The 16,599-nt window shown below is 36.0% G+C and overlaps 1 protein-coding gene across 3 annotated transcripts in view; it reads left to right on the forward strand.

The window, feature by feature from the left end:
• Positions 1-400: 400 nt before the first annotated feature.
• The window catches only part of Ir25a (ionotropic receptor 25a), a 38,989-nt gene continuing 22,790 nt past the window's right edge, over positions 401-16,599 (forward strand). The window contains exons 1-7 of one of the 3 annotated variants that reach the window (XM_076515945.1): positions 401-602; positions 6,029-6,113; positions 10,592-10,732; positions 11,551-11,853; positions 14,575-14,750; positions 15,584-15,637; positions 16,294-16,428. In XM_076515945.1, the coding sequence (XP_076372060.1) occupies positions 6,029-6,113; positions 10,592-10,732; positions 11,551-11,853; positions 14,575-14,750; positions 15,584-15,637; positions 16,294-16,428 (894 nt within the window). In that variant the 5' untranslated portion in view covers positions 401-602. Of the gene's footprint in view, positions 603-1,103; positions 1,123-6,028; positions 6,114-8,410; positions 8,549-10,591; positions 10,733-11,550; positions 11,854-14,574; positions 14,751-15,583; positions 15,638-16,293; positions 16,429-16,599 lie in introns of those variants that run through there. The other 2 variants (XM_076515944.1, XM_076515946.1) reach the window with 2 other exon arrangements.

Here is a 16,599-nt window from a genome sequence, read left to right on the forward strand (position 1 = left end):
CTCTTTCAGAGACGTTTTAGCAGCTTTTCTTCTGCCTATCAAACAAACGGTTCTATGAATACTGAAGTAGGAGTTTAATAATGTTGTAAAAGTTATATACTGTCTCCGATCACAGGTAATTCCAAGGCCTAACAGTAATTTCCTACTTTCCATTAGCCACTCACTGCGATCGCGTTTCGACGTAAATGGTAGTTTATATTTTTATAACGATAAACATATTCTCATATTACTGCTTGCTGCAGTATTGATTTTCATATCTGTTGAACGTTTTGTTGTTTTTATTACTATTATTATTATGCTTATGAACCGCCCTTTGAGCACGGATGCACGCATTGCTTGGTCGGTATGTCATCAACCAATCAAGAGCAACCTCTGGTTGCCGAGGGCAACGAACCACTGGGTGTCCGTTTGACTCGCTGGACTGACCAACTCGTCTCATCAGCAGCTGAAAGTTATTATGTCCAACTAGCCTAGCATCTCTATGCGCACGGAATTTCAAACTTAAGCTTAGACTAAACCTTTTTTTTTTTTTCTCGATAGATAAGAAGTTTCGATTTTGAAGTTTGAAATTCGGATTTCAGCCAATCAACAATTACATTAAGGTGAGTTTTTACATTTAATTGTTGGGACAATGAAACTAAACCACTAGCGCTTTCTCGACTACATTAAAATAAAAGCTACTTATTTCTGGCACATAAAGTTTAAGCATTTGATATGAAAGGTGTGTAATTAAACAAACATCTCTACTGCGTGAGCACAGCGGTAATTCGGTGGAATTATAACGCTAAAACCCGGGTTTCACCCGTGATGGGTGCAGCACAGATTACTCATTGTGCAGCTTTGCGCTTAATAACAAACAGTCTATGCATTGAAAAATAAACAGTGACTATTAAAAAAAGTTACATTTAGGATTTCTTTTATGAAATTATGCGTCAAATATACAATTAGAGACAGAATACGTAACTATATGTTTGTTTGTTTTGAATTTCGCGCAAAGCTACACGAGGGTTATCTGCTCTAGCCGTCCCTAATTTAAGAGTATAAGACTAGAGGGAAGGCAGCTAGTCATCACCACCCACCGCTAACTCTTGAACGACTCTTTTACCAACGCAGGCCGAAATGGTGAGTATGTTTGGTGTGGCGTAGATTCGAACCCGTGATCCTCAGGTTACGATTAAAGCGCCCTCTAGCCACCTGGCCATGCTGGGCCATAATTAAAATAAAAAAAGAGAAATAATAAATCTTATAATCATTCTATTACTTCATTATTTTTATTACATTTTTTATTTTGCGAAAAAATTACGAAACCGGACTTTACGTATCTCCTGAAAGAGTGTAAAAACTTACAACACTAAAATTGGTGGTTGGTTAGATATCCCGCGGTGGGCACAGTAGAGAATATACTGTGAGCTTGCTGTAAAGTAAATAAACATATTTGAGGTTGAGACAAATTCGTCAAGGAAGTTATAACGTAATAATTATTATGATAATTATGATATACTGCTTTAATTAATTATCTACATTATCACTTCAAACAAAATTACCAAAGAGAGAGAAAATTTGGTTGACAAATCAGTAACTCAGATGTGTTTTGATGTTGTTGTTTTTTTGGTCAGAAATTAATAATTAGCGTATGTCCGAGGAGTTCGAAACTCGAGACGTAGAATTACAAAAATTGTTGACACTTTCACTTGTATGTGCGATATAAAACTGACAATCAATTTCGCTTTTTTTTTTGGTTACGGTTTGCTACTCCAGGCGGCGGATGCTACCGTCTTGTTGCCTTACCTTAGAATTATGTTTAGTTTGTTTTGAATTTAGCGAAAAGCTACTAGACGGCTATCTGCGCTAGTCGTCCCTAATTTAGCAGTGTAAAAATGGAGGAAACATGGCTAGTCATCACCACCCACCGCCAACTCCTGGGCGACTTTATTACTAACGAATAGTGTGATTGACCATCACAAGGTAACGCTCACAAGGCTGAAAGGGCAAGCATGTTTAGTGTAACAGGGATTCGAACCCTCAGATTACGAGTCGAGTGCCTTAACCACTTGGCCATGCCAGGCTCAGAATTAAAAACAACTATCTTCAAACCGAAAGGATCTCTCACACGACTGCTATAGCAAGAATAAAACTTCACATGAACCGAGCACTTTATTATTTATATTTCGGGCACGCATATAATATATTTTATAAAAGTATTTTATATATTTTATCATGCAGATTTTATTAAGTTTACAGCGTAAAATTGTTAAAAAAAACAACGTTACATTAATATGTATGTTTCTTTGTTGTTCTCTCTACATACTGATATAAAAAAAAAATTGAAATGCGAATTAAAAATAAAACCTGCCAAGATTAAGATATTTTTATATAAAGGTTTGTCTTCTCTGTTTTCATTCCCTAACTAGTACAGTAGTAAGTCTACGGATTTACAATGCTAAAATCAGGGGTTCGATCACCCTCGATGGGCTCAGCAGATAGCCCGATGTGGCTTTGCTAAAAGAAAACATACAAACACACACATTTCTTCTGTTTCCACCTGACGTGTATGTGAGAATATAACACGTGGACAGTTATTTTACCCGCTCCTTTGACAGCTCAGCGGGAAATCTCGCGAGTTGCGACGGGAAAAGAACAGTGCGTATTTGTAGACTGTTCAAGAAACAATCAAACACAAGAGAAATAAGCTTCCGCCGACGTTTTCGTGCTTTAAGCGCTGCCATCCGGTACACGATTCCTAATGGTGAACTAAGCCCAAACAGAACATTGACAATGAACGATAACAATATCTGTTTTTACACAGTACTTGTACAACATTAGAACACGTCAACACTTACCTTGTCTCTCTTTACACAGTACTTGTATATCATTAGAACATGTTAAAACTTACCTTATCTGTCTTTGCACAGTACTTGTAGAACATTAGAACACGCAAACACTTACCTTGTCTCTCTTTACACAGTACTTGTAGATCATTAGAACATGTTAAAACTTACCTTATCTGTCTTTACACAGTACTTGTAGATCATTAGAACATGTTAACATTTACCGTATCTGTCTTTACACATTACTTGTACAACATTAGAACATGTTAACACTTACATTATCTGTCTTTACACATTACTTGTAGATCATTAGAACATGTTAACACTTACATTATCTGTCTTTGCATAGTACTTATACAACATTAGAATACGTTAACACTTACGTTATCTGTCTTTACACAGTACCTGTACAACATTAGAACACGCAAACACTTACCTTGTCTCTCTTTACACAGTACTTGTAGATCATTAGAACATTTTAAAACTTACCTTATCTGTCTTTACACAGTACTTGTAGATCATTAGAACATGTTAACATTTACCGTATCTGTCTTTACACATTACTTGTACAACATTAGAACATGTTAACACTTACATTATCTGTCTTTGCACAGTACTTGTACAACATTAGAATACGTTAACACTTACGTTATCTGTCTTTACACAGTACTTGTACAACATTAGAACATGCTAACATTTACCGTATCTGTCTTTACACAGTACTTGTAGAACATTAGAACATGTTAACACTTACCGTATCTGTCTTTACACAGTACTTGTAGAACATTAGAACATGTTAATACTTACCTTATCTGTCTTTACACAGTACTTGTAGATCATTAGAACATGTAAACCCTTACCTTATCTGTCTTTACACATTACTTGTAGATCGTTGAAACATGTTAATACTTACCTTATCTGTCTTTACACAGTACTTGTAGATCATTAGAACATGTAAACCCTTACCTTATCTGTCTTTACACAGTACTTGTAGATCATTAGAACATGTTAACACTTACCTTATCTGTCTTTACACATTACTTGTAGATCATTAGAACATGTAAGCCCTTACCTTATCTGTCTTTACACATTACTTGTAGATCGTTGAAACATGTTAACACTTACCTTATCTGTCTTCACACAGTTATTTATTACTGGTTTGTCTCTGTCTGGAGGCTAAGAGCGTTCAACTTACAATATACGTGTTGTAGAATCGAAACCCGCCGCCAATTACACTATGTAATACAAATTTTGTTCCTGGATAGTAATGTGTTATTTTTTTATTGCTTATTTTGTAAAAGTACAGAAAACGGTCATTATTCACTTCAAACTTTGCTTTTGTGACCTGGATAATGAAACTTAGAAATTAACCTAGTTTATATGTAAAACAACATGTGAATCAAAATTTACATGTATTTATATTAAACTTATATAAAAATGAACAAAAGTGTTTAGAAGTGAGTAGTTTTATCGAGATCTGCGACTGTAATGTAAATCACTTTCACGTATGAGCCCCCAGATATATTCTCCCATCAAGTTTTCGTTATATCCAGTATATCTTGGTGGAAGCGCTCGCCTTGCTCCTCTGAGTATGCTTCCATATTCTCCTTGAATTTATCAAGATAAGCGTCAAGGATGTGGACTTTGAGGGACATCCTGCAGCCCATTTTGCTGTAGTTCTTCACCAAAACCTCAACCAGTTCCACATAATTTTCGGCCTCTTTTTTCCAGGATCTTCTTTATTTTGTGGTCCAACGAAGACACCAGCTTTGACCTTTGCCTCAGACAGCTTAGGGAAGTCTCGAAGGTACTTAAAGGCTGTAGACTCTTTATCAAGAACTGTGACAAATTGTTTCATAAGACCCAATTTTACGTGCAATGGTGGGAACAACAATCTTCTAAAGGTCAACTAGTGGCTCACACTTGATATTGTGCCTCCCCAGAGAGAAGTCGGTCCGTTGTGGCCAGTGCTTCCTGTTGTAGTGCGCTGCGGTGTCCCTGCTGTCTCAAAGGCAAAAATAACACGGAAACTTGGTAAAGCCTCCTTGGAGATCCATCAGGAATGCCACCATTTTGAAGTCTCCGATAACCTCCCAGCCATACTTATCATACTTCAAGGCTTCTAACAAGGTCTTGATGATGTTATATTCCTCTTTGAGATGCACTGAATGAGCCAGGGGAAGAGACGGATACTTATTCCTGTTATGGAGCAGCACAGCTCTGAGGCTTCTGGGTGCGTCTGGAGAATGCTTGCAGCTTCTTGATGCCATCTCTGATAAAATCAGATAGGTCTATGTGTTCTCTTAGGCAGCTAGAACTAAACTGAAGTGGGTAGTAGTGAGCCCCTGTATATATATTACTATGAAAAGTTCTAGAAAATTATCGTAAGTTCTACAACATTCTAGAAAGCGCTTGAAAATTCTTGTACGTTCGAGAAAATTCTCTATCAGCTACTCAGCACTGAATCTACCTGAAATGTTCTGGAAAATGAGTAAATTTGAAAATTTCATTACCCAGGTCACAAAAGCAAAATTTGAAGAGAAAAATAGGTCTTTTTCATTTACTTTAGGCATAAGTAATTGCAAAGTAGCACATTCTACCCAGGAGCAAGAAAAAGTGAAACTTTTGTTACACATAATTATATGTTTGCCCTTTCAGCCGTGAAGGCGTTATAAAATCACGATCAATTCTACTATTCGTTGGTAGAGATTAGCCCAAGAATTAGCGGTAAATGACGTTGACTAGCTGTCTTCCCTCACTTCAAAGGGGACGATTACCGCAACTAGCCTTGGAGCAGTCTTTTGTTCACGAACAGATCCCAGTTCTCCCGTCAGACCGCACTTTGAGAACCACAGTTATGTATTAGCTTTGCGCAAAACTTCAACAAAGAATGTTTTATCAGTTTCTACTCTTTATTTGTTCAGATGTATCGTTTATTAACTTCCTTTTATTTCAGTGTTGCTATGATGTAACAATGTTATTTTACTTTTCCAACCACAGCACAAACACTTCAACGTGCAACTCTGAATTTAAGAGACGACAGACGGCAATCTTCGACAAACAACACGTGTATGAAAGAGAAACAGATTACTTCCTTTTAAATTTTAGCTCGCGCTCTTTAATGAAACTGTGATTTGTAAGTTTTGATAGAAGTAATTACATAAATATACAACGCTAGTTATAATTTTTCTCACTCACAGATGACAGTTATTCTGGTACAACTAGGACTAATCTACCTTGCCTCTACTATGGTGAAAACTCAAGCAGTGCCGAAACTTAATGTAGGTAAGCATTCCTGTATTATACTTGGTTTTCGAAACCGAAGCCTAATATAAAAAGTCGTCGTGGAAAATCCACGTTCTGAAGTGAGATACCAACAAAACAAATTAATTACTAACACAAGTGGTAACGTTTGAAGCTACCAATCTATAAAAGAAGTTAAACATACGTGTCTAGGGTCTATTTTATGTTGTATTATATACAATCAATTTCCCGCTTAATGGAGTATAACAAGCCCTAGAGACATTACATTATGTATGGCCATATGCGTTACATCATTTTATGTCAGGAAGATAAATTAATTTTATCTTATGTTAAGACTTACAGGGACATACACTAAGAACGTGGAATATATGAATACTTGCTTTTGAATTTCTCGCAAAGCTACTTAAGGGCTAAGCTGTACACAGTTGTCCCAAATGCAGTCAGTCAACACCACACACAACCGATTCAAACAAGCCTTTGTTAGGCTTGGCTTAAAGGTTGCATAACACAAAAGCTATAATTACAAGCATTTATTCTTTTATTTTATTTTTCATATTTGAATTCATGGCTATCTCTACTGTTTTCTCGTGAAAAGTAACTTTTTTTTTCCAGCGGAAAATAAAACTTTCTACGACAGATGTCGACACAATCAGATCCACTATGTGGCCACGATTTCCTTACAATGAAACTGGGTTCGAATATTATTCGTCTTGTGTATAACCTTTTAAATGAGATTCTGAAATGTCTTTTGTTGCTCCTTCTCTCAGATTGTTTGAAGACCGAACGAAGTTTGTTTTTTATTTACTGTTACCATTATCTTCTCGCGCAAATAAAGACATAAATAGAACCCTAACATTCCCACACAATGCACAACACAGACCACATCACGAAGAAAATTTTTTATTGCTTAAACATTTGAATTGTCACAATGAAGAACGATACGTTTTAAGAACAAAGCTTCTTTTCTTTACTTGGGTCTAAACTGGTTCCTTTCGTGATGTGCAACATTAGCACATAATGAAATAGAAATGTCCGTTTGAATAGCACTTCTGATGACCTAGTTTTGTATAGAACTGAAAATCAAAGTCGGTTTCGGAAACCATTTGAAAAAAAAATCATCGTAATAAAACAAACGTAAACGAGCATACGCTGGAGTTAAGTCGACTTTTCATTCTCCAATGACAGCCGGACGTGGTGTAGGAGTTCGTATCGAAAAATCTAACTAAATCTCCCGCGTCGCAATACTGATGAATACGCTCTAGACTTTCAGCCGGGAGGAAGGGGGCTGCGCTATAAGCGTGACAGTCAGTCAGTGGTTAGTTGGCGATGTAGAATGATTGCCTCACTTCAGTATTTGGCTTTCGAATAGCTCGGAAGTAAATCTGAAAGTTTATAGCACTTAAACCCGAGTTTCGATACCCGTGGTGAACACAGCACAGGTGGCCCACTGTTTAATCTTGTGATAAACAAAGAAACAAACCTCCATATTTCGAGCTGACTATAAATAAACTCTGGAGGTCGTTTAGGTAATGTTTCTATACTTCTCAATAAACTAGCGACCCAACCACTGTTTTCGAGACATTTAATCCGATGTTTCATACAGAAACAAGAGAATCAAGAGATTCATTAATAATTCGTAACATCAGTGAATAATTATGTAATGTTACAGAAGTTTAATTTCGCGACTAATTCTTGGTTACATTCAACACAAGGAATAGAGTTACGCGAAGACAACAAGTCCCATATTAAAGTAATGAATATAATTAAACAACGGTGTAGAAAGTCTAATTCGGATTGAAATGTTGTAAGTCCATAAACTTACCGCTGGGAACCTTAAAATATTTTAACGTAATTTATCTTTCTTTTTTCGCGAAACTATATCGCGACAAGTTAACGCATATACAAATCGTGTATGTTGAGTTATCGGACTGCTGATAGCATGTAAACGTAAAACGCAATTAAATTCAAATGTGATACTTATATATATGTGTGTGTGTGTGTGTGTATTAGTTTTTGATGGATTTTTTCCCTTTTTCTTTCCATTGGAGCTTACATACAATATAATTATCGTTTTTCTAATCTTAAAACCAACGCGACAGTAAATTTTGCAAAACGTTATTATAATCCTGCTATTCTAAGAGCTTTTGTGAGTTTTTGTGTGTCCTCGAAATACTTACTATTATTCGAAAAAATTATCTATTCCGTGTGTTGATTTTCCAATACTCTTATCACGCACGTGTTAAACTGGGACTCAAAACTTAAAACATAAAGCCACTAGTAACAAACATCGAGGTACAGTGACAGATATTTTCTAAGATTATAACGCTAGAAAATTATCCCTCAACGTGGTGGCGCGTGCTAAGTAAAGCACGAGAAACCTACTGTTTTGATGGAAACAAACAAATGTCACCTTGGCAACAAGAACATAGATGTGAGGGAAGACAGGTGTTAAAGCGGTAAGTAGTTTTATTTTTTCTTCTTCAGCAAGCTATGGTTCGTTTCACACACATACAGAAATAAGGAAAGAATAATTCGATAAACATCTCTGAAACTTCTTTTTGACTGAATATATCGAAACATGTTTACTACGAATTACGTCGAGAATTATTTGATTTTTATAAACAAATAACTGATATAAAGTAGGTGTTTCAATTATATTCCTATCTGGTTAAACTTGTAAATAACACAAGTGAAATAACTAGATTCCTCGCCCCCACTCCACCCCAATACAGGAGTTGCCTCCAACATTAAAAATGTAACGAGATTCGAAATATTCACAGTATATATCAATACAGTGTGACGACAGACTAGAAATATTTAAACTCGACTCTCGGTTCATACATAGATCTAAACATGTTCCACATCAAACGGGGGTTTCGCTCTTTCTTCCTTTTGTTAAACTGTTTATCTTCTTAGAACACGTGGGCTGGGCGTGGCCAGGATATTAGCTTGCCCGAATTGCGAACGATCAAATCCAGTTAAGTAAAGTGTGTTTCTTGTTATAGCAAAGTCACATCGGGCTATCTGCTGAGCCCACCGAGGGAAATCGAACGCCTGATTTTAGCGTTGTATGTTTTGTTTGTTTGTATGCTTATTTTGAATTTCGCGCAAAGCTACACAAGGCTTATCTGCGCTAGTCGTCCCTAATTTAGCAGTATACGACTAGAGGGAAGACAGCTAGTCTTGAGATACTTCTTTTACCAACGAATAGTGAGATTGACCGTCACATTATAACGCCCCAACGGCTGAAAAGGCGAGCATATTTGGTGCGACAGGGATTCGAATCTGGGACCCTCAGATTACGCGTCGAACACCTTAACCGACCTGGCCATGCCGGGCCTTAGCGTTGTAAATCCGTAGACTTACCGCTGTACCAGCGGAGGACGATAAGTAGAAATTAGGAAATTTTCGTCAAGACGAATTACATGTAAGGAGTGATAGTGAAGTGTCATTGTTCTATCAAACTGGAGTAACCCAAAAGGTGTTGTTGACTGGTTGCCCTTCCCGTGGTCTCTCACTTTACGGTTATACTCGTACAACCCTGTGAAATACTTCATTTAACGTAAGATTTTATTAGAATTTTAAAAACATAGCTACGAGTAGTTATAAAAACAACAAATACTCACAAGCTTTCACGGAATAAATAAAATAGCCACCCGTCAGCCATGTTGAAACTACTTTACAAAAGTCTAAATATGATATTACGGAGGCAGTAAATTTGACTGGGTTTGAAAGAGGGCTTAATAGATACATGAATGATGAGTGTTGTAAAGGTTGAATTTAAAATTACTTCAGTTTGGCTTGAAGGATGAGGCAGTCGAGATGGACCAACAGGTCCCTTAATATTATGTTAATATTTATCTTCACGAACGACTGTTATAAACGCCCTCTACCGTTGTGTATAAAAAAACAACAATTTATTTTTAGGCTTACCCTCTAAAACCGGAAGAACAATAATTTATAATTTTATCTTAAATTCTTCAAACTTGCTTTCTATGTTTGTAGTTAAACCAAAAACAATTAACCCGAAGACATACCGCTGTGCCACTAGGGGAAAGAGGGCTTCAAACTAGTAAATTACAACACATTTGGTCTTTATAAAGTCTACATCGTAAAAATATTTAGCACACGAATGTCAACAATATGGCTGTGAAATATCGGCTCGTCATGGCCAGTTGGTTAAGGCACTCGCCTCGTAATGTGAGGGTCGCAGGTTCGAATCCCCGTCACACCAAATATGTTCACCTTTCAGTCGTGGGGGCGTTATAACGTACGGTCAGTCCCACTTTTTGTTGAGTGGTGATTACTAGCTGTCTTACCTCTAGTCTTACACTGCTAAATTATAACATTATAAAGTTGAGCATCCTAACCACCTGGCCATACCGAGCCCATACAAAGCTCCTATAATAAATTTTATAAGCTACACAAGCAAAGCATTTATTTTGTGGTCAGAAATTAAAACCAGAAGATGTTTGATATTCACTTCCTTCTTTTGGTAGTGCTAGTCGGTGAGCTGGACTATGATACACCAAAAGCAGTCGTGGCGAAAGCTTTTAACGCCTTAACAGGTCAGCTACAAACAGAAGTGGAACTGGCGCATCACCAAGTGAACATTGGTAGTTCAGATACCGAGTCCAAAGGTAATATTGGTTAACCAATGAAAACATGACGCATTAATATAAACATTATAAACGAAATAACACGAAATTACTTCGACAAAATAGTTTACATATTATGAATTCACGGATTTGAAAACACGCGTGGGGAACTTTGAGTTGTTTGCTTAAAACTTGAAGTAAATTCCAACCAGAAATATATATATATAATATATATTTTCTCCTTCACAAACAGAAAGCACATTTGAATGTTTCTCTTATTAAACGATCAACTTTTTAACTTTCGAATGACAGGTTTTACAATTAAGATGGACAATGTACATCTTACACATTAGAAATGTTAAACAGTTTAATATTGTTGTCACTTTTAGGTTTCTGTTGTTCTAAATAAAACGTTCACATACATTCTGACCAAAAAGATATTACCCTTAGGTAGAACAATGTACATCTTACACACTGGAAATGTTACATAGTTTAATATTGTTGTTACATTAAGGTTTTGTTCTCCTAAATAAAACATTCACATATATTAACTCTAAAGTAGAACAATATGCATCTTACACATTATAAATGTTAAACATTGTTAAACAGTTTAATATTGTTGTTAAACTGTGGATTTTTAGGTAGCGAAGTGATGGTAAAACAAATATTTTTCAGTTGCGATACGTGTTACTACAGTAGAAATCTAAATGATTTCTAAACATTTGGTTGACAGACTCATCCTAGTTTTTGAAATACAGTTTAGATATTGTGAATTTGTTATTTAAGTTTGATTTACTGTTGATATTTTTGTATTAATATTATGAGAACTGAAATGAATACTTTCAATATATCTTATGCAGTGTGCAGTAACATTATGAAAGTAAACCCTCACGTAATGATAGACGTAACACTCCGCCCCAATGACAATTTTGTGAAAACTTCATCCATTGTGAAAAAGATTGCAAGGGACATGGGAATCCCCACAGTCAGTGCTACGTACGGGAGGCTCTCGGGAATAAAAGGATGGGAGAGACTGAACGAGACGGAGCTCATGTATTTAGTTCAAATTCCTCCGCCAGGTGACTACATGCTTCAGGTCATCAGAGACATTGCCATCCTACAGAAGATGAAATCTGCTGGGATTCTTTACGACAGCTCTGTTGGTAAGTCACGAAAGAGATATATAAGAATGTAACATTATCCTTTACGATGAGTCTACATAGCAGACTGAAACTTTTAACTACAGAGGTCGCTTTAATTCATGTCGGGAGTTCTAACAAGAGTTTTCTACAACCACTTCTCAATTGATGAATATAAGTAGAAGGTACGTAATTCTTGAGCTGTTACCATATTTCATGAATTAAACACCTTAAAATATATTTCAAATACTTCCTCATCGTATTTGAGAAATGCCATGTTAACCTCAAAATCAGACACAATAATAGGGCAAAACAAAATTCATATAACTGAGTGAGTTTCATCCTGACTAGTTGTATCAGTTTGGTCAGTAAATCAGCTTAGCGATTAAACTTCACTAAGAAACTGATGACTGATTTTATCTTATTATTATTCAGTCCTCTGGATTCCAGAGACAATTGTTAATGGCACAACAAAGTTTTTGTATGTTTGTAAGGCTGCAAAATAGAATATTTGTGCTATTCTCAAAACAGATTTCGAAACCCGACTTTTAACGATTTAGCAGTAAATCTGAAGAAGTTACACAGTTACTTAATTATTTTTAGTAGAAAATTTAAAAAAAGAGAGAAAGGAAGGTTGGTTTGTTGATTTTATTACAAAGCTACACAAAAGCTATCTGCGCCAGCCAACAATTATTTTTAAGTGAAAGGCTAGAGGGAAAGCAGCTAATCAACTCTTTGACATTTCTTTTAAGATTGAAAAGTAGAATATTACACTGTGATGATGGACAGAAACAATCATCAAACAAAAACATTAAAGGTAAATTTTGCAGTCAAAAGAGCTACTCATACTGATTAATTTTGCAGGTTCACATTTTTTTATAAAAAAATATGTGCTAATAAATGAAACATATAACTTAGTGCAGAAAGAGTCCTTTCCGAGCGGCAATCCGAACGTTTTAGTTTTTACGTTGCCGCCAGGAAAAGTACTGTGACGTAATAGTTTCCAAACAAATCGCCAACACGTTGAATGTAAATAAACATGGCCAGTGCATACTGAGAAACAGAGGCGGAGTCTGTTTTGACGTTGTGTTCTGAACAGTGTCGAGTAGCACCATACCATTACGAACCTACTCTGAACGAACCTAGAACAGTTACTTTTGACACAGATCTGACAAGTTCTAGTGACGAGGACAGCTCCATGAGATGGAGTAGCGGAACTGTGAGTGATACTGATAGCGCCCAGTCAGGTAGCGAGTCGGTCATACCTCCAGTGGAAGAATGGTAAGCCGAGGTCATGACAACAAATATGGTCTGTATTATTTCACGTGTAATTTTAAGCATCTCGAAACCTGTCTGGTGTTTATAAATTATTGGAATCACAGACTGGGTTTTATTTGTTTATACTTTGCCGACTATGGTAACTAATACTCGGCCCTTCCACAATCATTGTACCGGATATTTATGACTCGTAACAAAGTGAATTTCAATTATACGTCATAATTATGTCTATAAAATCAAACTAGATGTAGCAGTCTGAATAGTTAATTTTATATTTACCATAATTGTATAATTTATATGACATATTCCGTATGTTTGTGCAAGGTGTAGGTGTGGTTTATGGGAGCAGATGCCAACCAGGAGAGAGTGCGTTTGTTATCGCATGGTGTGAAGGAGTCCAGTTCTTCCTATTGACCATCCGCACCCACTGTCGCCACCTTGCCGGTTCCTTCTCCTTACACGGAAACGAAAAGAAGCTTTTGCCCGATGCCGAACCGTTTTTACAGCCATAAGCAACGCAGTAAACCATGTTATCATAAAACAAACATAAAGTACCAATATCAAGACAAAAAAATAGTTTCACAAAGTATGCAATCCGAAAAAAGCACCAATAGATTTACATAAAACACCAGCACTGAAAGGAACAAAATGGTCGGTGTGCAACGAAGCGTGTTTGGCAACTATTATGTCATAGTTGTAAAACGTTACGGAAACAGCCGAACGACCGAGAGGAACTTGAGTTCGAGGACCCGCATATTTTGTTTCATTTTTTATTCAAAAACTAAAGTGTTTAAAAATATGGCAACCACACAGGAATTATACCTAACTAAAGTACAGTTTCTAAGGTAAGTATTAAATTTGTTTAAAATTCACCTTTAAAACTTGATGGTGGATAGAAACAATCATCAAACAAAAGCATTAAAACTTAATGGTGGACAGAAACAATCATCAAACAAAAACATTAGAACTTAATGGTTGACAGAAACCGTCATGAAACAAAAACATTAAGACAAGGTGGTGGAAAAAAACGTCTTTAAACAAGGACACTGGAACTAGCTAATAAACGTTTAAATTTGCATTTAAATATATAAAATATAATTAATTAGACAATTAACATCACATCTAGTGATAATCATCTCGCTACCTAAATCAGTAACAAAGCTAAGAAACAAGATAAAACATACAAAATCACTGACATAGCTAAACAGTAAGATTTACGTGCGCGTGCAGTTTATGAGGTAAAATAACAGAAAGGCCCAATTCTTTCATTTGACCCATTCTACAGTTTACTTCTTTTGTTTCCAAAAATGTTAATTTCATAGCTAGCCTGGTTTATAAAAGATAAACGTAAAAGAAAAAGACTATAATGTTATTGCCGTTCAACTAGTATATTTTACAACATTATAAACACGTGCAAAACATTGCATTGCTGGTTTACAAACATCACAGACTTTTTTTGTTTTCCAGTGATGGAACACAAATTCAGCACTTTGCTTGAGAACGTACAAACCCGTCATATGATCCTGTCTGTTGACGGTACAATGGAAGACCTGAAGAAAAGAGCCTCTGACCTTGACAGAAGTGACATTGATAATTTCTTCATTGTTGGAACTACAGAAACTTTAACCAATGCTCTTAGCACAGTGAGTATAGGATCTTCTTTAGCTGAGACAACATGCATCGAAAGTCTAATATATTTCTAAGAGACAGTTTTATAAAGACAAGGATACCAATAGTCTTAAGAATCTACCCATATATAATTATGTAACTTTGAAATCATACACGATGGCCCAAAAAATAGGACAGTATGACTCTAGAACAAGTAAATACATTCCTTCCTTCACAATGAGTCCCCCGCTAGTACAGTGGTAAAGCTACGGATTTACAACGCTAAAATCAGGGGTTCGATTGCCCTCGGTAGATTCAGCAGATAGCCCTATGTGGCTTTGCTATGAGAAAACACACACCCTTCACGACGATGTCCATCAGATAACGCACGATAAACGCAAACGTGAGACCGAAATAAAACAGTTTAAACAAATATGAAATGAAACTGGACATGCCAAAGTATCTCAGAATGGAACTGACCAATTCAAGAAATTATAGAATGAAATTAAAAGTGTAATAGACCAGTTCAAAAACATCTGGTATGAAACTGGTCGACTCCAAACGTTTGTAAAAGAACTAGTTAGTTTATAAAAATTTATTTAGTTATGAATAATTCTGTTGATACTGTTCTTATGGTGACCGAAAAAGAAACACATCATATTAATTAGGCATGAGATTTCTATTATTTTATTCCACACTGTCTTTACAGAGCATGGAATAATCTCATTGAAGTTAAAATTGATCGTTCATGGGTACAAAATTAATTTCTCGATTTTTAATAGGATTTCAGTGATATTCTGTATAAATTTACTGCATAATCAACAATTTGTACTTATTTCTACTAAGCCCTTTTTTTTTCTATTTAAAGGCTCAAGAAAATAAAATGTATGGGCGGGAATTCGCATGGTTTCTAATTTCGAAGGTACGTATGTTTAAAATATAACCAACTGGAATTTAATTGCTTGCTTGTGGTAATTATTAACTCACCACTTGGTGTACTCAAATAAGTGTCAAGGTCACTCTGAACCTTCATAGATAAACACCACAGGGATTAAAACATCACCAAGTTTATAAATATTACATTACCAACGTTACCACAGAAATAAAGAAATAAACAACAAGTAACTAATCTGCCACCCAGTGGTACAGCGGCATGTCTGCGGATTCACACCGCTGAAAACCGGGTTTCAGTACTCGTTGTGAGCAGAGCACAGGTAGTTATTTTGCTTAATTATAAACAAACAGAAAAGCAACTAATTTTATCGATTAGACGTGACTTAGTGGTCAGTTTGTGCCGGACAGAAGGTCCAAAGTTCAAAACGTAATATATCGTTGAACTCTCATCTTTAAAGTTGCTATCAGGGTCAGTATTACTACCCTTTTCAAGAGCGCTGCTGATTGGTTGTTCCTCAAATAGCCTTGCCAGTGGTCGCTTTCTTCTTCTGTTCATCACTTTATAAGTATAGATATTTATAATCTGAACTTTGGATTTTCTTACCAGGTCGTTTAAAACACTGTTTGAGTTAAAAGCATTAAACAGAAAATGCCAACATAATCTGAAATATATTTTTTTTTCAGGAAGAGAAAGAACAAAATACAAAACCTTCGTGTGCTTGCATCAATATCACAGCCCTCTACATTTATCCTGAACCTACGGATCTCACAAGAGTAAAGATGCTAAATGAAAACCAACTTACGCGGGCCTATCCAATGGTATGACAATGGCCTATCCAATGTTAATCACTTACGCGGGCTTATCCAATGGTATGTTAATCATGAAAAGCAAAAAAAAAACATCAATTTTTACACCAATATTACAGACGTAAGTAAAATAGTAAAAAACTCACAAATGTTAAAATTAAGTCCAGTAAGCCAGATGTCGCT

Source organism: Tachypleus tridentatus, chromosome 7 (genome assembly GCF_004210375.1).
Source record: "Tachypleus tridentatus isolate NWPU-2018 chromosome 7, ASM421037v1, whole genome shotgun sequence".
NCBI classification, from domain to species: Eukaryota; Metazoa; Arthropoda; class Merostomata; order Xiphosura; family Limulidae; genus Tachypleus; species Tachypleus tridentatus.